This window comes from Rhinatrema bivittatum, chromosome 13, assembly GCF_901001135.1.
Source record: "Rhinatrema bivittatum chromosome 13, aRhiBiv1.1, whole genome shotgun sequence".
Taxonomy (NCBI): Eukaryota; Metazoa; Chordata; class Amphibia; order Gymnophiona; family Rhinatrematidae; genus Rhinatrema; species Rhinatrema bivittatum.
Window position 1 is genome coordinate 38,923,270 of NC_042627.1, and position 23,599 is coordinate 38,946,868.

The 23,599-nt window shown below is 43.9% G+C and overlaps 1 protein-coding gene across 4 annotated transcripts in view; it reads left to right on the forward strand.

Moving 5' to 3' along the window:
- Positions 1–23,599, forward strand: part of LRRC49 (leucine rich repeat containing 49) — a 315,450-nt gene that overhangs the window by 277,171 nt on the left and 14,680 nt on the right. For all 4 annotated transcript variants that reach the window (XM_029575276.1, XM_029575277.1, XM_029575278.1 and 1 more), the window contains 2 exons: positions 13,961–14,198; positions 17,130–17,315. In XM_029575276.1, the coding sequence (XP_029431136.1) occupies positions 13,961–14,198; positions 17,130–17,315 (424 nt within the window). The remainder of the gene's footprint in view (positions 1–13,960; positions 14,199–17,129; positions 17,316–23,599) is intronic.

Here is a 23,599-nt window from a genome sequence, read left to right on the forward strand (position 1 = left end):
CGGTATCCCTGAGCTGGCTTGACGCTAGGGATCTACCATGTTCCTGATGACGTAAGGGCGTGCGCGCGCTCCAGACTTTGTACCAGCAAGGGCGCGAACCTCGGGGAGGTCCCCCTGTAATGACGTCATCCGTTTTCAATTTAAAAGGTCTTTGTTTGCTAACTACAAGCGAGTTAGCAAGAAACTCCAATGGGACTTGCTTCGGCAGTCCATGCTACTTGCAACTACGTTCCGAGTCAGCAAGGGGAATTCTTCTCCACTGCTCGGCCTTTTCAAACTTACCAGGAGTACCCGCTCCTTGGGGGCTTCGCTCTCTCTATTCTTGATTTCAGATTGTTGGACGGGATCCGGTACTCACTCCTCGAGGTCCTTCATTCCCGAAGACTCAGAAGACTCCTATTGCCTGAAGGCGGTCGCAGATGTGAACACAGTGAGTCCTATTACAGACAGGAACCGATACTCGCTCCACGAGGGCCATTGTTCCTAATCGCTAAGGCTCCCTTCAGTCTAAGACGTTATCGCAGGTACGGAGATCGTGAGTTACCATTGCAGATTACAGATAGGAATCGGTACTCACTCCACGAGGGCCTATGTTCCTAATTCCTTTCTCATACTCTCTTCTTCCTCAGAAAATATCGCATACCTATATCTTATGTATTGCTATTACAGATTAACAGATAGGAACCAGTACTCGCTCCACGAGGGCCTACGTTCCTAGATCTCTCCTAGCCTCTCTTCTATTCCAGAAGCCATCCCATACACAGTTATTGTGAGTTCTATTTCAGACTGCTTACAGGAACCAGTGCTCGCCTGCAGTTCCTGTTCCTGAATGCTGAAGACTCTCTGTTGCATATAGAGGATACTGCAGAGATCTACAATTGTGAGTGTATCGTCTACCACTGGTTATGCCCGGCGTACCCTGTCTACTCACTACTTATAGTCTCTCCTTACTGCTCAGCAACTCAGAGATTGTTGTTCCAGTATCAGAGGGACTTCAGCCCTGCCGGGCATATCAACTCACTACTGCCACCTCTGGTAGTTCTACTTCCAGTCTAATAAAGAACTAACTGTGTTTGTCTCAATACTCCAGCCTAGCCGGTGCTCCCTCTCAGGGTCTCCACTTGAGGGCACTGTCAACTGCCATCGGCCCAGGGATTCACTATTTCTACTAAGTGTTATTCCTACACTAATAAGAGCAGTATTATCATCTACCACTCTGTGGGAGCCAACCCACATCAGACCATCACTCCTCTCTCTGCGGAAGCTGATCCATATCAGATAGCTGTCTCCCCTTGGGAATCATACAGGTTGCTGGTTCATCTTTCTAAAGGAACAAAGCATAACAGTTGCTACTCCTTCCCTCTGGAAGAGCAGAGCATTAACAGATTGCTACTCCTTAGCAAGATCCGTAACAGAGTGCTACTTCGCCCCCTGGCGGGGTGATCGCTTATAGATTGTTAACTCCTCCTTCAACGGGAGTATCCAGCATCCAGATTCATAACAGATTACTAACTCCTCCCCTCTGGGGAGCTGGTCTTTAACAGATTGCTAACTCCATGAATCTGGCTATTTAGTATTGAGAAAGATTTGGAGAAATTCAACTTCAGTTATTCTGGCAAAAAGGATTGGAGAAGATTTGGAGAGATTAACTTCTTTAAAATTTTGGCCTTCAAGAAAAGAATTTGGAAAAGCCTAAGTTTCAGTGACTTTGGCATGCAAGAGAAGCATTAGAAAAGCAGTACTCCTGGGGATTCAGCTAAAGGTATTTGAAGTGTGTGGACTATGTACCCGGCTCATCTTTCTGCCTTACAGGCTATTCCAGGCTTAGCCCAACGCCTTTCAGAACAGCAAGAAACCCTGGAGAAACTTACTGCAGCTTTTCACCAGCTTCATATGCAGAAGACTCAAAGCACAGCTTCTATACAAGAAGTCCAGTTACCTGAGGTAACTTTAAAGTCAGCTGTACCACTGGCGGTGCCTGTTCGATTCTCCGGAGAACTCCAGAAGACTCGAGACTTCTTGAACCAGTGTAGCTTACAATTCTCAATTGAATTTAAAACTTTAACAGCAGAGCTTCGCTGGGACCCTAGATGTCTGAAGACACTCTTTTGCAGAGGCCTGGACACTCGCATAAAGGACGAGCTGGTTGCTCGTCAGACACCTGACTCGCTGGAAGAATTAATATCCTTAGCCACTCGGATTGACTGGCGGCTCTGAGACAAGGTAAAGGAATCCCGGCCTAAGGTGTTACCTGGGTTAAAGCAAACCAGTTCTCCTGCACTACAAGGGGGTACAGCACCTCCTGCTGTAGAGAAGGAACCGAAGGAATCTGGTCACGGACACTTGACTTCTAAAGAGAGAAGATATAGGAGGAAGAACGGCCTGTGCATGTACTGCGGTCAGCCAGGCCATGATGTTTCTGTTTGCCCTATTCATCCAGGAAACGGACAAGCCTGAGTCCCGCGGGAGGACAGTTCTTGGGCTATACAGCAATATCTCCTCCACTCTCTCATTCAGCCTTAGTGAACCCTGAACCAGTGACGGTTCGAACCTCTGCCCTGAAGGACTCAGGGGCAAGAGACAACTCCAATCTCAGATGTTTTGTGGACTACGTGAGGAGTCCATGTGGTAAATTTGAAGATCCACTATTGTATCACAATCTGAAGTGGGCCTTGGATGATTCTTTTCACCACCATTTCTTTTGAGGATCTTATCAACATCACCAGCAGTTTTTCTATTACCTGCTGTTTTTCATAGCGGTTGCTATGTGCGCCATAGCTAGGTGGTGCTCTACATCTTTAATGTCTTCTTGGACTACAAAACTGAGATATTCACCACATTCTATCCACTCGAAAGTCGTGCTGAAGCACTTCAGCACTGTTGATTCCAAAGAGGAAAAGGATATCTTTTTGGATTTCGCAAGCATCACAGCACTGAAACCCTTCTCATTTTCCTTTCAGAACACATACTTAAAGCACTGGACAAAGGGCAATCATATATACTTGCGCTCCTAGACATTTCATCCGCATTTGACATGGTCAATCATAACACACTCTTATTGCGCCTTAAAGAAATTGGCATCTCTGGTACTGCCCTACTCTGGTTCCAATCATACCTCAAGGATAGGCACTACAGTGTAAAAATCGGTCACTGTGAATCAAAATCGATCAAACTATCACAAGGAGTACCCCAAGGCTCATCACTCTCCTCCACACTATTCAATATTTACCTCCTCCCACTCTGTCAACTCCTCTCCAAACTTGGTCTCCCACATGTCATCTCTGCAGATGATGTACAGATCCTCATTCCCATAACTGATTCACTTCCTAATGCATTAAAAATCTGGAACTCAGCCCTCGCTGACATAAACAAGCTCCTCTCAGACAACTTCTTGGCTCTTAACACCAGCAAGACTGAGCTCCTCATCATATAACCTCACAACAAACCTGCCCACACTTCTATACCACTCTCACATTCCCATCCTTCCACTACCTCACAACATGTCCGTAGCCTTGGTGTGATGATTGACAATGATTTTAATCTAAAAAAATTCATCTCAGCCACAATATAAAACGGATTCTTCAAACTTCACACACTAAAAAGAATCAAGCCACTCTTTCACCTTTACAACTTCCACACAGTACTACAAGCCACTATCCTTTCCACACTTGACTACTGCAACACCATCCTCCTAGGCCTACCAAAAAACTCAATACAACTATTGCAGATGCTGCAAAATGCTGCTGCCCGCATACTCACCAACACACACCGTCACAATCACATTACACCTGTCCTTCAGTTCCTACACTGGCTACCTAGGATACTATATAAATCCCTCACACTCATACACAAGCCCATACACAACAAAAATATGCAATGGTCCTCTGACCAACTCATCTTCCGTAAGCCAAACAGACCTACTAGAACACAACACCAGGCGAAACTACTGACACAATCACCCAAACTAACTAAACATGTTTCCACCAGGAAACGCTCGTTCATCATTGCAGGAACTACTCTATGGAACAACATGCCAACTAACCTACACCAGGAATCATGCCCCAAGAAGTTCAAGCAAAACCTCAAAACCTGGCTATTCAAACAAGCATATTCATGATTTACTCTATCTTTTCCCACACTCTGATTAAATCCATTGACGACAAGCATTCTGACTCTTGCCCCCCCCCTAAAACAGCTTCCCTCACTACTCTTATTCCCTAGCAACCCGCCTCCTCGCTTTGAACATTTTTTAATTGTACTGTACCGATACACCATATATATGCCCATTTACTTGCGTTATTTATTGATGAAGTTATTATATAAAGTTTGTTTAAACCTAATATTTATGTTTAACCCTGTCACATTGTATAATATAACCTCTCTTGTTTTGTAGTTCTATGTAAAGCCTGTTGCTGCATTATGTTTCTTTGTAAACCGAGGTGATGTTCCAAACGTGCCGCGGTATATAAAAAACCCTTAAATAAATAAAAATAAATAAAAATCTCTTATTATCAGCCTGACTTTCTGCTGGTGCCATCATCAGTTCTAAAGAAGAAGACATCTCTAGCTACCAGCGTTCGCATTTGGTTATTCGGAAGTCGTGCCCGCAAGCCTATGGCACTGTTTGATTCCGAAGAAGAAGATATCTCACTATCAACTTCAGTGGTTTACTCGGAAGTCGTGCTACAAGCTTATGGCACTGTTTGATTCCGAAGAAGATATCTCTGTCTATCAACTTAACATTTGGTTGCTCGGAGGTCGTGCTGGAGGTTTACAGCACTGCTGATTCCGAAGATGAAGATGTCCCCATCCAACAGCCTAATTGCTTTGCTGGTATTGCCATCATCTCTCTTCCAGCATCCTGCGGAAGAGCGACTTAGAAGTGGATTAAGGACCAGTATCTACATCACCACTTCCACTGAAACCTCAGTGATGTCCACAGCAGCCCTTGAATGAATAATGAAGTCATTGCTGCTGACTTCATTATTCATTCTGCGAGATTATTCAAATCTCATCATCATCTACCTGTCATCATGTTATACGAACTTGTATTCAATAATTTGAGACCTTGGATGTTTGAACAGAGACTGAACTTGAATGCCTAAAAAGGCTTTGGCCCCGAGACCATCTTTGGGAGCCTCAGACCTATTGGATAAGAGATGCTCATCAGTTCCACCTCACACATCTCTGGTACTTAAACTGGTACCTGAAGAGGAGACCGCCCTTTGAAGGGGGGTACTGTTGCGTTTATGCCTATTCTCGCCCTTGCTCCACCCTCTCTACCTTTGTGGCGACTCCCTTTGGCTCAGACAGACAGATGCAGCCGCGGCTTCTCCCTGCCTCTTGGTCCTGGTATCCCCGGGCTGGCTTGACGCTACGGATTCACCATGTTCCTGATGACGTAAGGGCGCGTGCTCCAGACTTTGTTCCAGCAAGGGCACGAACCCCCGTAATGACGTTATTCGTTTTCAATTTAAAAGGTCTTTGTTTGCTAACTACAAGCGAGTTAGCAAGGAACTCCAATGGGACTTGCTTCGGCAGTCCACGCAACTACGTTCCGAGTCACCAAGGGGAATTCTTATTTGGTGGAGGACAGTGATCTTAGGCAAGTGCATAATTAGAATTCTGGGCCTTTTTTTAACAGTGGTTTCTTTTAGCTTTTCTTCTGCCAATGATTTCTTCTTGTGCTATACAATCCCTGCAGTACTGACAGCAAGGTGAGTCATTTAGCCAGTGAGGCATTTAGCCGGATAACTCAGAAGTTATCCGGCTAAATTAATATTTGTGTATTTATCTGGCTGAAGGTTAGCTGGATTACTTAGGGGTGTTCCGGGGGTGTTTCAGGGAGGAGTTACATTAGCCAGATAAGTTATCCAGCTAACGTCGATATTCACAGTTATCCAGCTAACTTATCCAGCTAATTCTAATTGCGCCAAAGAGCTGTCCTAAAATTAGCCACATAAAGTTATCTGGCTAACTTTAAGATAGCTGATTATTTTTAGTAGTATTGATGCACTATTGAATATAGCTCCAAAGTTAGCTGGATAATTGAATCCAACTAATGTTATTAGAAAGCTTATTAAGACTAACTTTGCTCTGGACAATGACTGAATATGGACCTGCAGAATATGGCATTGAAGGGATTGAATCTACCTTGGAGAGGAGAATGGATTTCTGTGAGCCTTCTAATTTTTTGGTCAAGCTTGCAATGATTGCTTTGACCAAAAATTATTTTCTCTTTAAGGGAGAATTTTTACAACAGGTTCATGGGATGGCAGTGGGGACTACTGTGGCCCCCAATATCGCGTGTCTAAACATGGCTCGTTTTGAAGAGACTTATATTTACAATTCAGTATTTTTTTTCATATCTGGTTGTTTGGCTTTAATACATTGATAATGTATTCATGGTGTGGAGAGGTACATGTTGCATTCGTGCCTATTCTCGCCCTCGCTCCACCCACTCTACCTTTGTGGCGACTCCCTTCGGCTCAGACGGACAGATGCAGCCACGGCTTCTCCCCGCCTCTTGGTCCCTGTATCCCCGGGCTGGCTTGACGCTACGGATCCGCCATGTTCCTGATGACTTAAGGGAGCATGCGCGCGTACGCTCCAGACTTTGTATCAGCAAGGGCGTGAACCTCGGGGGCGTTCCCCCGTAATGACGTCATCCGTTTTCAATTTAAAAGGTCTTTGTTTGCTAACTACAGGCAAGTTAGCAAGGAGCTCCAATGGGACTTGCTTCGGCAGTCCACACTACTTGCAACTACGTTCCAAGTCAGAAAAGGGAATTCTTCTCCACTGCTCAGCCTTTTCAAACTTACCAGGAGTACCCGCTCCTCGGGGGCTCCGCTCTCTCTATTCTTGATTTCAGATTGTTGGACGGGATCTGGTACTCGCTCCTCGAGGGCCTACGTTCCCAAAGACTCAGAAGACTCCTATTGCCTGGAGGCGATCGCAGACGTGAACAAAGTGAATCCTGTTACAGACAGGAACCGGTACTCGCTCCACGAGGGCCATTGTTCCTAATCGCTAAGGCTCCCTTCAGTCTAAGACGTTATCGCAGGTACGGAGATCATGAGTTACCATTGCAGATTGCAGATAGGAATCGGTACTCGCTCCACAAGGGCCTATGTTCCTAATTCCTTTCTCATACTCTCTTCTTCCTCAGAAGATATTGCATACCTATATCTTATGGATTGCTATTACAGATTAACAGATAGGAACTGGTACTCACTCCACGAGGGCCTATGTTCCTAGATCTCTCCTAGCCTGTCTTCTATTCCAGAAGCCATCCCATACACAGTTATTGTGAGTTCTATTTCAGACTGCTTACAGGAACCAGTGCTCGCCTGCGGCTCCTGTTCCTGAATGCTGAAGACCCTCTGTTGCATATAGAGGACACTGCAGAAATCTACAATTGTGAGTGTTTCATCTACCATTGGTTATGCCCGGCATACCCTACCTACTCACCTTATAGTCTCTCCTTACAGCTCAGCAACTCAGAGATCGTTGTTCCAGTATCAGAGGGACTTCAGCCCTGCCGGGCATATCAACTCACTACTGTCACCTCTGGTGGTTCTACTTCCAGTCTAATAAAGAACTATCTGTGTTTGTCTCAATAATCCAGCCTAGCCGGTGGTCCCTCTCAGGATCTCCACTTGAGGGCACTGTCAACTGCCATCAGCCCAGGGATTCACTATTTCTACTAAGTGTTATTCCTACACTAATAAGAGCGGTATTATCATCTACCACTCTGTGGGAGCCAACCCACATCAGATCATCACTCCTCTCTCTGCGGAAGCTGATCCATATCAGATAGCTATCTCCCCTTGGGAATCATACAGGTTGCTGGTTCATCTTTCTACAGGAACAAAGCATAACAGTTTCTACTCCTTCCCTCTGGAAGAGCAGAGCACTAACAGATTGCTACTCCTTAGCAAGATCCGTAACAGAGTGCTACTTCGCCCCCTGGCGGGGTGATCGCTTATAGATTGTTAACTCCTCCTTCAATGGGAATATCCAGCATCCAGATTCATAACAGATTACTAACACCTCCCCTCTGGGGGAGCAGATCTATAACAGATTGCTAACTCCTCCCCTTTGGGGAATAGGTCTATCAGATTGCTGACTCCTCCCCTCTGGGGAGCTGGTCTTTAACAGTACATGGGTTCAGCTTGATTCATTTTTTGTGTGTTTGAATCAATGTAATGCCAATTTACGATTCACATCTAACATTAGTGAGACCCATATTCCTTTTTTGGATATGATGGTGTGGGTTGATAAGGGTGTTCTCTCTATAGAACATTTTAGAAAACCTATGAATTGTAATAGTTTATTACATTTAAAAAGCTGTCATCCTAGGTTCATTAGAGAAAACCTACCTGTTGGATAGTTATTCCATTTGCAGAGGATTTTTTCTTCCATTACTGACTATAAGAAACATGCGGAGGATTTATCTAATCAATTTGTGGAACGGGGATAACCACAGAAAGTGATTCATCTTGCATATAAGCAGGTTCGGTATATTAATTATAGAAACATAGAAACATAGAAATGACGGCAGAAGAAGACCAAACGGCCCATCCAGTCTGCCCAGCAAGCTTCGCACTTTTTTTTTTTCTCATATTTATCTGTAACTCTTGGTTCTTAGTAACCTTTTGGTTCTATTTCCCTTCCACCCCAACCATTAATGCAGAGAGCAGTGTTGGAGCTGCATCTAAGTGAAATATCTATCTTAATTAGTTAGGGGTAGTAACCGCCACAATAAGCAAGCTACACCCATGCTTATTTGTTTACCCAGACTATGTAATTCAGTCCTTGTTGGTTGTTGTCTGTATATAGATCCACTTTTCTTCATCCCCCCCCCCTGCCGTTGAAGCAGAGAGTTATGCTGGATATGCATTGAAAGTGAAATATCAGACTTTCTCCCCTGCTGTTGAAGCAGAGAGCTATGCTGGATATGCGTGAAGTATCAGTCTTTCTCCCCTGCCGTTGAAGCAGAGAGCTATGCTGGATATGCATTGAAAGTGAAGTATCAGGTTTATTTGGTTTGGGGTAGTAACCGCCGTAACAAGCAAGTTACTCCCTGCTTTTTTGTGAATGCAAATCCTTTTTTCCACATTCATTCACGTCCTCTAGACTTTATGGATCTACAGTGTTTATCCCACGCCCCTTTGAAGTCCTTCACAATTTTGATCTTCACCACTTCCTCCGGAAGGGCAATCCAGGCATCCACCACCCTCTCCGTGAAGAAATACTTCCTGACATTGTTTCTGAGTCTTCCTCCCTGGAGCTTCAAATTGTGACCCCTGGTTCTGCTGATTTTTTTCCGACGGAAAAGGTTTGTCGTTGTCTTTGGATCATTAAAACCTTTCAAGGATCTGAAAGTCTGTATTATATCACCTCTGCTCCTCCTTTCCTCCAGGGTGTACATATTTAGATTCTTCAGTCTCTCCTCATAAGTCATTCTATGAAGACCTTCCACCTTTTTGGTCGCCCTTCTCTGGACCGCCTCCATCTTGTCTCTGTCTCTTTGGAGATACGGTCTCCAGAACTGAACACAGTACTCCAGGTGAGGCCTCACCAAGGACCTGTACAAGGGGATAATCACTTCCCTGTTCTTACTCGATATTCCTCTCTCTATGCAGCCCAGCATTCTTCTGGCTTTAGCTATCGCCTTGTCACATTGTTTCGCTGACTTCAGATCATTAGACACTATCACCCCAAGGTCTCTCTCCTGCTCCATGCACATCAGCCTTTCTCCCCCCATCAAATACAGTTCATTCGGATTTCCACTCCCCATATGCATGACTCTGCACTTCTTGGCATTGAATCTCAGCTGCCATATCTTCGACCACTCTTCCAGCTTCTTTAAATCCCATCTCATTCTCTCCACTCCTTCCGGTGTGTCCACTCTGTTGCAGATCTTAGTATCGTCCGCAAAAAGACAAACCTTACCTTCTATCCCGTCCGCAATGTCGCTCACAAAGATATTGAACAGGACCGGTCCCAACACCGATCCTTGCGGCACACCGCTTAACACCGCTGTCTCTTCAGAGAGATTTCCATTTACCATCACACATTGTCTTCTGTCCGTCAACCAGTTTGCAATCCAGGCCACCACCTCGGCACTCACTCCTAAGCTTCTCATTTTATTCACCAGTCTCCTGTGCGGGACCGTATCAAAAGCTTTGCTGAAATCCAAGTAGATGATATCGAGTGCTCTTCCTTGATCCAATTCCTTGGTTACCCAGTCAAAAAAGTCATTCAGATTTGTCTGACAGGATCTTCCCCTGGTGAATCCATGCTGCCTCTGGTCCAGCAATTCTCCCAACTGTAGATAGTTCACTATTCTCTCTTTCAACAGTGACTCCATTACTTTTCCCACCACCGAAGTGAGGCTAACTGGTCTGTAATTACCAGCCTCTTCTCTCTTCCCACTCTTGTGAAGCGGGACCACCACTGCTGTTCTCCAATCACTCGGCACCACTCCCATTTCTAGGGATCTATTGAACAGGTCACACAGCGGACCCGCCAGCACATCTCTGAGCTCTCTCAGTATCCTGGGATGAACTTCATCAGGCCCCATGGCTTTGTCCACTTTCAGTTTCTTCAGCTTTTCCCATACATTTTCTACTGTAAATGGAGTTACATCCACTCTACTCCCTTCCAGTTTCTTGTTAACTAGTGATGGTCCTTCTCCAGGGTCCTCTTTAGTGAACACAGAACTGAAGTATTCGTTTAATATTTCTGCCATTTCTTCGTCTCTCTCCACACATTGATCCTTTCCACCTTTCAATTTCACTATACCACTTTGAACTTTTCTCTTTTCACTGATGTATCTGAAAAATGTTTTGTCACCTCTCTTTACCTCCTTGGCAATCCTCTCTTCCGCTTGACTTTTTGCCGTCTTGATTAATTTCTTCATCTCCCTCAGTTCTACCAGATATTCTTCTTTGTGCTCCTCCCTTTGGGATCTTTTATATTTCTTGAACGCTGTTCTTTTACGGGGAGATTTTAAAAGCCCTGCTTGCGTAAATCCGCCCGGATTTACGCGAGCAAGTCCCTCGCACGCCGGCGCGCCTATTTTGCATAGGCCGCTGGCGCGCGCAGAGCCCAGGGACACGCGTAAGTCCCGGGGTTTTTTTAGGGGGCGTGTCGGGGCGTGTCGGGGGCGGGGCCGAACAACGTGGCGTTTTGGGGGCGGGACGCGGCGTTTCGGGGGCGGGCTCGGGGGCATGGTTTCGGCCCGGGACGTTCTGGGGGCGTGGCTGTGCCCTCCGGAACCACCCCCGGGTTGGGTCTCAGCGCACCAGCAACCCGCTGGTACGCGTGGATTTATGTCTCCCTCCGGGAGGCGTAAATCCATGGATAAAGGTAGGGGGGGGTTTAGATAGGGCCGGGGGGGTGGGTTAGGTAGGGGAAGGGAGGGGAAGGTGAGGGGAGGGCGAAAGAAAGTTCCCTCCGAGGCCGCTCCGATTTCGGAGCGGCCTCGGAGGGAACGGAGGCAGGCTGCGCGGCTCGGCGTGCACCGGCTGCCCAAAATCGGCAGCCTTACGCGCGCCGATCCAGGATTTTATAAGATACGCGCGGCTATGCGCGTATCTTATAAAATCCAGCGTACTTTTGTTTGCGCCTGGTGCGCCAACAAAAGTACGCGATCGCGCTTTTTTAAAAAATCTACCCCTTAGCCTTTATTTTGTCAGCCACCTCCTTTAAGAACCAGATAGTTTTCATTTTTCTTTTGCTTTTCTTTACTTTTCTAACATATAGATTAATTGCCTTGGTAATTGCTCCTTTTAGATTGGTCCACTGTTGATCCACATCTCTCGGCTTCATGCACTTTCCGGGAATCTCTTTCTTTAGTGTGTGTGTTATATTTTAATTATGTTGGTGGAGTGATTGAGATAATTAAAAGACATTAGAACTTGTTAAAGGATTTTGAGGATTTGGAACAGATTCTGACTTTTACTTTTAAATGTCTCTGTAATATTCGGGACTTATTGGTATACTCGGAATTACGTGCACTTCAGGAGGCTAATCATGAGGTACCTGCTGGTCACTGCGCATGTTTACATTGCTGAGTATGTGATTTATCATTATCGGTATCTTCTTTTTCACATCCCACTATTGGGAAGGAGATCTATTTAAAGGCATCTACCATGTGTGAATCTGATTCTTTGGTTTATGTTATCTTATGCACTTGTGGTTTGTTTTATATAGGTAAAACAATGAAGAAAGTTAAAACTCGGATAGTGGAACATTGTAGCAGAATTAGAAATATGGTTATTAATACACCAGTGGTACAACATTGGTTGTAATATAAACATATGGTGGAGGACCTTAGCTTTTTTGGATATAGCATGTTATTAATAGATGTGGCACTGATGTTAATAAGATGCTGATACAGGCTGATCAATGCTAGATTTTTAATTTAAAAACCATAACACCTGATGGATTGAATGATTGGCTATCCTGTATGCGAGTTTTGATAGCCATCATTGGTGGTGATTTTTTTGATTGGTAGATCCCTTCCTGTTTGAATATACGAATATCAGATTGGGGTTTGATTAACATGTGACCCCTTGGGGAAAGGTGCCAGTTTAGCCATTAGAGAGTGTCTTCATTTGAACTACTTGTCATATTTGGTGGGTTTGTTTGGATTTTTGGTTTGTTTGAATAAAGAATATTTTATATATTTTTGATTATTTTTTTGTGTATCTTTGTAATATAGAGAGAGCATGTTTATATTCCCTTGGAGGGTTGTTGGAGAGTGTCTTCATTTGATCAAATTGTTTTTTGTGTTTGAGAGCACATCTACATTCCTGTGGAGGTGATCCTGAGTGTTTGTCTTTGAATGGTGACCTCAGACAGGAGAAAAAGAGTATACTTCATTGATGTTGATGGGACAGATTGTAATTTAGCAGTCTAATTTGCATAAAGTTGGAATATTTAGATTTTATCACCATGAAGCCTTGGTTGCTTTGAGAAGGCTTTTTGATTTTTGAAGGAAAATATACAACGTTCTAGATTCCTCTTTGGAGAAATTTTAATCTACTTTGGGAAGAAAATATTTTCTACAACTCTTGAAGGTTTTGTAATATATTCACCTCGCTGGAATTAGTGAATAGTGTATTATATCAAGACAGAGTTGTTTCATCTTCACAGATGTTGTTGAATATATATTGAGGTTAAAAAAACTTTTTTCCCCTAAAGAAATAAGCAGACATGTTGGGAATAATATTGATTTTGTTGTAAAGGATATTGTGGGTATGTTTTTTGTTTGGATGTTGAGTTTTGTTGGTATGAAGGTGATATTTTTCTGTTTTGTGGTATCTGTGATTGGATGATGTGTTTTATGAAAATGAGGCTATGTGGGATTATTGAGATACTTTTTGTATAGGTGAATATATTGTGTTGAATAAAAATGTATTGAATATAAGTTAAGGATTGTAATATATCATTTATTAATAGTGTAACAGAATATATGATACGTTACTCCATCTCACAGCACTATTGACATTGGCCAGGTAAGCTGATTGTGTGTATCATTTTTTATCTGGTCTCTTAATGAGTTTCTACTATATTCAGAAAAATCTGACACTACACATTTCATTCTGTGAGCTTGGATTTCACAGAGCAGTGTTAATTTGCTCGACTCTCAAGCTACAAATATTTCAGAATCATGTCAGAGTAGCAGTTTCTCTCACAGTTAGTATAACTTGCATATTCTGTAATGACCTTTTGGTCATCTGGATGCTCATGTGCCCTAAACCTAATAGCCTTTATTTTCTCTATTATTTTCTCCCTTTTTTAAAATATAAATAATTCACTTTGGAATTGGTTGCTAGTAAAGCTTACCTTTGTTAATTCATATTTTTAATACAAATTGCATAAAGCTGCATCGTTTGCTGTTGAAAAATCTTTACATGACTCAATAATTGTATTATATCTCCCACAGGTCTCTTGACACGGTACTCAACAGTGCACTACAAGATTTGTCTGTTGTTGACTCTCACTTTGTGGAGCTAGAGGGAGATACCCTTAGCTTGTATGGGTCAGGGGCTCTGGAATCATTGGAGCGGAGCTGGAGTCTTCAGTCGTCTGGAACCATCACTACACTTTTTTTTACCTTTATAGATTTTGATGAAATTGTTCAAGTGTTACCCAAAATAAAGATCAAATTCCCCAATGTTTCAGTAAGTAAATTAGTTCACAATTGGATTCTAAAACTGCATCACACTAAATGGCTACAGTATTTATGAACACTTTCACGTCAATACTTCAGAATGCATATGTACCTTTCTTCCTCTCTTTTATTAGTTGATAATATGTTCTGTAGCATGATAGAATCCTGTATGGTTTGCAGGCATTATGCAGAAATATACAACACTGATTTGTGGTAAATATTCGAGGTTCTGAGTTTCAGAGCTGAAGATTGGGTGTGGGTGTAAAGACAAAAAATTCAAAATATGGAGGCAGCATTCACAGCCCGTGAGTAGGAAGGGGTTTCAGCCAGTGCTCATCGATTACATCTAGAGGCCAGATTCTGGGTGCACTTGTACTGAATTCCAGAGGGAGTCATAGTCTGTGGCCTCTGCCTAAGGAGTGTCGCTGCAATGGTTGGGTGAGGTGAGGAGGGGGTTATAAAATAGGAGAAAAACTCTAGGTAGATGCTAATAAACATTAATAAAACTATATCTATCTATTTATAAATAAAGTATAGAGGCTGTACCATGTGAAACACATACTGTGTAAACATAGGCGCCATGTCTGTGGGTGCTTTAGCACCCGAATATTGTCTTCTGCTCTCCTGTAGATCGGGAGCTGAAAACTCTGTGCTACAGGGCTGTCTGGGAGGGCAGCAAGAAACTGATTCTGTTTTCTTGCTACTGGTCCCACCACCCCCTGCAGCCCACTCGCTGGCTATGAAATGTCTGGCCAATAGGCTGCAGGAAAGGAAGGCAAGAAGTGCCTATGTCTCCCAGTTACTGCTTCTGCCTTTCTCTGCATCCTGTTGGTTGGCTGTGGGATGTCTGATCAATGGGCTACAGGGGGCTAAAGGGTAGCAGCAGTGTAGAACAGACAGTCTTCCTGAGGTGCGGTACAAATGGGGAGGGATGCTGATAGAGGATCTGGTAAAGGGTAAAGAGTATAGTTGGGAACTGTCCAGATTTGGCCTAGAGACTTTGGAATTCTAAAGGAATTGCCAGGTCTCCAGGCTAATATCTGAAAACACTGGGTACTGCTGCATATGCAGTCCCTGGAAGAAAAACTTTCATAGGCCTTGTGCCGAAGAGCAGGGGGGGGGAGGAGAGGGAGGAAAAAACGGGCTGCCTAGGCCCCACTTAGGGAAGGAAAGTGGAGGAGATTTGTTGGCCTCACTGGGCAGCAAGAGGAGTTGGGGATTGGTCAGCCCATGGGGTAGGAGGAAAAGGAGTCAACCTCATGGAACAACAGAAGGAGGAAGTGCAAGAGTCGATTGGTCGGCATAGCAGGGCAGAAAGAGCAAGAGAAGGAAATTACTGGCCCAGAGCAGCAAAAGGAGGAGGAAATCCTGCAGACCTTGAGGAGGAGGCTAAAGGCATGGCTGACGTAAGCCTGCAGAGAAGGGTAGCTGGCTAAGTAGGGGTGAGGAGGAATCTGCTGGAGCATGGAGGGATAGGAAGAGGCGAACAGAGAAGGACAGGTCAGTGGGAAATGGAGAGCAGAGCAGGCTAAAGGGATGTAGGGAGTAGAGCTGGAAGAAGGGTATTAAATCCCATTCCCCCAAATATAAAATTCATTCAAAGTATGCCCATACATGAGGGAGAGAATTAAGAGTATAGATGGAATAAGGAGGAGAGGGGAGAAAGAGGAGATTAGGAGACTGAGAGAATGGTGGTGACAGGTGAGGGTGAGGGAAGAGAATGCGGTGTGGAAGGCTGTTGGAATGGAATAGAAGGGAGGAGACTGGAGGGGTTGGGGGAAAAGAACGACTGGTGGGTCTTTGAGTCTTCCCCATGTCCATATTACCTGCTCCTCTCTGGACATTTTTAAATACAAGCTAGTCAGTTACGGTCACAACCTAATGTGCTCTGTTTGTTTGGTTTTTGTTTGTTTATTGCTGGGGCACTGTTATTTGTGTTGATTTCAGTACTCCCAATCATTTTCAGAAGTTGGCTCCTATTTGTGTGAACTGAAACTGGGAGATCACAAATATATATATACAAAACCAATAAAATATCTTGAACATTCCCACCACCCTACTGTTAGAAAGCTTTTGTCTGCCATTCTTCCACACCCTCAGCCACTTGTGACATCCATGGCAATAAGAGTGGAAGGGCTCATCATTTTCACTGGTGCATGTATATCCGGTTTCTATCACAGAAGGAATCCATAATCTAATTGTCTGTCACCTCTGTAATAATGTGGAACTCTTGCATTATTTAAGCAAGGTTTCAGACTGGCACCAGCGTTATTCATTATCTGACAAAAAAAAATCATAAACAGCATAGTGGTGTAAGAATTTTCTAGAACATTTGTTGCTTGAATATTCATCAGATATATCTGCATACATCTGATCTAAGAATTCAGTCTGTTTTCATATTTTGGTTGCGGCCCTCGAAGGACCATAGTAAGCATCCCATCGAAGGTTCGACATTAATCCTGCATGATAAATGCGCTACAATAGATAGCTACCTGCTGTGACAAGTAGGCAATAGTTGATGTATATTTGAATTCCTCAAACCCTCTCTATCAGTTACAAAAAGTTATCCATTTCACTGGAAAAGATCTGCCCCATTTTTAGTAAACTTTTCAGCACATTGTTGTGCCTGAGGCTGGTTCATTTGGCTCCCATGCTAGGGGTTATTTAAACACAGTGATTACTGAATAGATGATTTATCCTGTTTCACCCCGTTATTAAAGTGAAAAGCTAGAATTTATTTTTCGTTTAGGAGTAAATGATACTATGTTTGAGACATCAGTCTAGCACAGAACCTCCTGGAGCCTTCAAAGAAAAACAGTTCTGTACTAGTATTATATACTACTCAACTGATCGATTTCACGGTTTGAAAGTAAATGCCTGCTGAGGTATTGATCAGGCCTCTTCCTTAAGTTTCACACTGTCTGCACCTTTCTCTTTGCAGCATCTTAAATTTAAGGAGACAAACCTTACCATGTTCCAGCAGTTTAATGCACTAGCACAGGTCCGTCGCCTTGACCAGCTGACAGTAGATCCTGAGGGAAATCCTGTTGTTAGTTTCACCCTTTGGAAGTACTATGTGCTGTTCCGGCTGAGCCACTTCAATCTGCAGAAAATAAATGGAACAGAGGTAAGCAAGGGAAGCAAGAATATGGGATTGTTTTGTACTTCAAATATACTTATTTAAAATAGATGCTATAAACATAACTTTGACAAGGACAAAGGACAACATTTAAAATATTTGCTCTTTTAGGAGCCCTTCTTTTCTTTGAAATGAAAGATTAAAAAGAGAACTAGGAATATTGAAACTTTTTTTTGTTTCAAATTTTGTTTTTGTTTTACTGCTTCTACTACTACCAGGTGAATTGCCTCTTTCTCAAATGCATTAGTGCATTATGGTATTGTTTCCCTGGAACACTACTGTGCACACCATTCTTCTGCCAACCAGGGGAAATTGGTTTGACTATCAGCAATTGGAGGTTCTCTAGGGAAAAATACTTTGAAGGGACCAAGGGGCTCCCAAGGGAAAAATCGTTTAATCAAATTCCATTTTATTTATTTATTTAAAAAATGTATAACTCGCACTCCACAAGGCGGGGTACAATCTAACGTACATAAAGATCTGACCGCACTTCTAAAACAAAACTAAAACAATACAGACCGGACTGCTTGCTGCAAATGAAAGTTCACACATTATAAATAAATAACCTGCTTTGCTCATGCACTTGATGGAAAGGCTTGCTGGAACAAATATGTTTTTAACTGCCTCCTGAATAATTTATTGCACCGAATTACCCGTAAATGCCCAAGTAGGCTGTTCCCAAAAATCAGGCCAGCGACCAAGAAAGCCCTATCTAGTTTTGTCTAAATGCGCAGCTTAAAGAGAAAAGATATCAAGGATTCCAGACTGCACCAATGTAAGCATCCAAGATGGGGTGTAGATGTGAAGTACTGAACTTTTCCAAAGAGAGGCCTTGGCATTTAAAAATTATCATTGCAATTTTATAGTTGACTCTCATTTCCACTGGCAGCCAAACGAACTATAACATGATCTTAAAGGCCAATGCATGAGAAAATTCGCATGGCTGCATTTTGTACAACTTGAAGCAATCTTAAAATGTCAGCAGGAACACCAATATACAAGGAATTACAGTAATCAATAGGGATGTGAATCGTTTTTTAACGATTAAAATTATCGTCCGATAATGTTAATATCGTCTTAAATCGTTATAGAACACAATACAATAGAAATTCTAACGATTTATCGTTTAAAAATCGTTAAATCGTGTTAGTGCGCACTAACTCGAGTTAGTGCGCACTAACTGAAAATGATACAAATTGACACTTTCCAGGTCAGTAAAGGTCAGTTAGGAATGAATAAGTGTTCCTATTGGCTGGCTGCCCTCTTATCTATTGATGTTAACCAGGTTCCCACTGAGGTGATGGTTGGGGGGATGGGAAATGGAAATGGAAACTCAGGAACACTAACAGAAAATGATACAAATTATTGACACTTTCCAGGTCAGTAAAGGTCAGTTAGGAATGAATATGTATTCCTATTGGCTGGCTGCCCTCTTATCTATTGATGTTACCAAGGTTCCAACTGAGGTGATGGTTGGGGGGATGGGAAATGGAAACTGTAGGTACTTGACAAAAAAAGTAATGTGATCAGTCAATATGACTAGAACCTGTGCCCTATTCCTGATACCAGGGGTGTTGTGATCTTCCTGCACTCAGTGCCCTATCCCTGATACCAGTCTGAGACAGCTCCCTCCCTGCATTACTAGTGAGAGGCTGGCTTCACAGACAGGGGGGAGCTGCCTGACCCTCACTCCTGACTTCCCCCATGTCCCAGCCAGTGAATGGTGTGTGGGTGAGGGGGGGGGGAGGATGGTGAAGTCTGAGACAGCTCCCTCCCTGCATTACTAGTGAGAGGCTGGCTTCACAGACAGGGGGGAGCTGCCTGACCCTCACTCCTCCGGGGTATTGTGATCTTCCTGCACACAGTGCCCTATCCCTGATCCCAGGGGTGTTGTGATCTTCCTGCATGCAGTGCCCTATCCCTATTAATACCAGGAGTGTTGTGATCTTCCTGCACGCAGTGCCCTATCCCTAATACCAGGGGTGTTGTGATCTTCCTGCATGCAGTGCCCTATCCCTGATACCGGGATGTGTGCAAGAAGATCACAACACCCCCGGTATCAGGAATAGGGCACTGTGTGCAGGAAGATCACAACACCCCCGGTATCAGGAATAGGGCACTGTGTGCAAGAAGATCACAACACCCCCGGTATCAGGAATAGGGCACTGTGTGCAGGAAGATCACAGCACTCCTGGTATTAATAGGGATAGGGCACTGTGTACATGAAGATAACAACACCCCTGGTGCCAGGGTTAGGGCACTGTGTGCAAGAAGATCACAACACTCCTGGTATTAATAGGGATAGGGCACTGTGTGCAGGAAGATCACAACACCCCTGGTGTCAGGGTTAGGGCACTGTGTGCAGGAAGATCACAACACTCCTGGTATTAATAGGGATAGGGCACTGTGTGCAGGAAGATCACAACACCCCTGGTGCCAGGGTTAGGGCACTGTGTGCAGGAAGATCACAACACTCCTGGTATTAATAGGGATAGGGCACTGTGTACATGAAGATCACAACACCCTGGTGCCAGGGTTAGGGCACTGTGTGCAAGAAGATCACAACACTCCTGGTATTAATAGGGATAGGGCACTGTGTGCAGGAAGATCACAACACCCCTGGTGTCAGGGTTAGGGCACTGTGTGCAGGAAGATCACAACACTCCTGGTATTAATAGGGATAGGGCACTGTGTGCAGGAAGATCACAACACCCCTGGTGCCAGGGTTAGGGCACTGTGTGCAGGAAGATCACAACACTCCTGGTATTAATAGGGATAGGGCACTGTGTGCAGGAAGATCACAACACCCCTGGTGTCAGGGTTAGGGCACTGTGTGCAGGAAGATCACAACACTCCTGGTGCCAGGGTTAGGGCACTGTGTGCAGGAAGATCACAACACTCCTGGTATTAATAGGGATAGGGCACTGTGTGCAGGAAGATCACAACACCCCTGGTGCCAGGGTTAGGGCACTGTGTGCAGGAAGATCACAACACTCCTGTATTAATAGGGATAGGGCACTGTGTACATGAAGATCACAACACCCCTGGTGCCAGGGTTAGGGCACTGTGTGCAGGAAGATCACAACACCCCTGTTGTCAGGGTTAGGGCACTGTGTGCAGGAAGATCACAAACACTCCTGGTATTAATAGGGATAGGGCACTGTGTGCAGGAAGATCACAACACCCCTGGTGCCAGGGTTAGGGCACTGTGTGCAGGAAGATCACAACACTCCTGGTATTAATAGGGATAGGGGACTGTGTGCAGGAAGATCACAACACTCCTGGTGCCAGGGTTAGGGCACTGTGTGCAGGAAGATCACAACACTCCTGGTATTAATAGGGATAGGGCACTGTGTGCAGGAAGATCACAACACTTCTGGTATTAATAGGGATAGGGCACTGTGTGCAGGAAGATCACAATACCCCTGGTATCAGGGTTAGGGCACAAGTTCTAGTCACATTGACTGATCACATTACTTGTTTTGTCAAGCTACCAACTGTTTCCATTTCCCATCCCCCATATACTGTCAGTGGGAACCTTGTTAACATGAATAAATAAGAGGGCAGCCAATAGGAATACATATTCATTCCTAAACTGACCTTAACTGACCTGAAAAGTGTCAAATTGTATCATTTTCAGTTAGTGCGCACTAACTCCCGTTAGTGCGCACTAATCGGAAAAAAACGATTTTTTAACGATTTTTTAACTAAAAAATCGTGCCTAACACGATTTTCTTGCCCTGCCACACGATTTCTATCGTTAAGACGATATGGAACACGATTCACATCCCTAGTAATCAAGGCCAGAAAGCACTAAAGCTTGTAGGACTGTAAGAAACATAGATCTTTCTAGTAAAGGTTTTAAATGATGCAAACCTAAAGTTTAAAAAAAAAGTTGCTTTGGCCACAACTTTAACTTGATTACATATTGTTAAGTTAGGATCTAAGATCACTCCCAAGCTTGTAGCCTGAGAGATTATTGGAATCTGAAATCCCTCAAAACTAAACTCTGTAGGTCTGTCTCTTGATGGCACTCTTTCAAGAATCATAACTTTGGTTTTACCAGTGTTCAGTAATAACTTACTATGAAAGAGCCATTGATTTATTGCTAAGAGACAGATGGGCACTGTCATAAAAGTGGAATCCCAAATGTCTCTAACAAGGAGAAAAAACTATGTTGCTTGCATAGTCTGTAGCCTACACTTAATCTAGATAACAGCCTGCATAGTGAGGCCACGTAGATGTTAAACAGAGCTGCAGACAATGCAGAATATTGTGGGACCCCTGTAGAAATAGGGCATCAATTAATTTAGACAACATGATCAGCAAGGCCATTAATGAAAACTGTGCCATAAGAACATAACAAAATGCCATACTGGGTCACAGCAAGGTCCATCAAACCCAGCATCTTGTCTCCAACCGTAGTCAGTCTGGATCACAAGTACCTGCCAGATCCCAAAAAGTGGATCTGTTTCTTGTTACTCACTTCCAGGGATAGCAGTGGCTTTCCCTAGTCTACTTGGCTAAAACATTTCTATGGACTTTTCCTCCAGGAACTTAACCAAGTCTCTTTTAAACTTTGCTATACTAGTTGGCTAGACCTCATCTTCTGGCAATAGATTCCACAGCTTGATTGTGTAGAAAAGTACATTCTATGATTTGTTTTAAATCTGCTAATTGTTGGTTTCACGGCTTGTCACCTTGTTTTAGTATTATTTGAAAGGGTAAATAATTGCCCCTTATTTACCCATTCTACCTCACTCATGATTTTATAAACTTCTATCATGACCCTTCTTAGCTGTCTTTTTTCTAAGCTGAAGAGCCTTAACCTGCATAGCCTATGTCGTTGGCACCCACGTGTACCATGACAGCCAATTCCTCCCTAGCACTCTTTAAAATCCTATTTAAGTAACACATGAGATCTGCTACCTTTGCACCAGGCAGGCAAGTTACCTAGCCTTCCTCGTGCTCACGAGCCACTAAGCTAGGAGTGGCAAACTCTGGTCCTCAAGAGCCACAAACAGGCCAGGTTATCAGGATCTCCACAATGAATATGCCTGAGATAGATTTGCATGCACTGCCTTCATTGTATGCAAATCTAGTGCATGCATATCTAGTGCATGCAAATCTAGTGCATGCATATTCATTGTGGAGATCCTGAAAACATGGCCTATTTGAGGTGCTTGAGGACTAGAGTTGGCCACCCCTGCACTAAGTTAGCTATATTTCTAATGATCAATTTTCCAACTACAGTGGCAGTCCTAATACTTCATTTCTGGCACTGCCCCCCCCCCCCCCCCCCGAGACACATTCTTGTTGTGAAAGTATAAGGCATCAATTATTGGACAGGTCCTAGCTACAGAATTGCTTTCTGCCACACAGTGGTCTCCTACCAGGTGACCTTGTTCCTCTAAAGCAGCACAGGACTTATTTACTATGTCCCTGAAGATCTCCTCTTTGTATCTCTTAGTCTGCCTCTGCTCCCTTAGGTCTGCTAGGTCTGCCAGTCAAACCTCTAGAGATTGTTCTTTGAGAGCCAGAGACTCCTTGCACTAGTTACACATATACAACCTCTTACCAACAGGAAGATAATCATACATGTGGTCCCCATCTCACTGCTGGGGGTCACATGTATGATTACTTCTATCTGCATCTTAATTTGGTTTAGTTGCTAAAGATTTTTTTAAGTGTAAGTAGTGAGAATGCTTTAACAAATTTAAAAACCCTTGGGCCCGATATTCAAAGTAGGACATATGCGGTTAAGTAGCAGCCACTGAATATGCACTTACATTCAGCAGCTGCTGCTTTGTCGCATAAATCCCTTATAAGGCTAAAAGGTTAGCTGCATAAGTTATGGGTGGGCAGTGGGCAGATCAGGGTGGAGCAAGTTAGTCGCATAACTTATGCGGCGAAGTAGCAATATTCAGTCTTAGCCGCATAAGTTAACCGGCTATGTTAGACTTGCCATAGAGCAGGTCTAACTTAGGGCCAGATTTATGAAAGCTTTTCTTCCATTTTTGTGTGTATGTGAAAAAAGCTTAGTGAATCAGGCCCTTAGCCAGTTATAACTTATGGGGCGGATTTTAAGAGCCCTGCTCGCGTAAATCCGCCCGGATTTACGCGAGCAGGGCCCTGCGCGCCGGTGCGCCTATGTTCAATAGGCCTACCGGCGCGCGCAGACCCCGGGACTCGCGTAAGTCCCAGGGTTTTCCGAGGGGGACGTGTCGGGGGCGGGCCCGATCCGCGCGGCGTTTTCGGGGCGGGACGTAGTG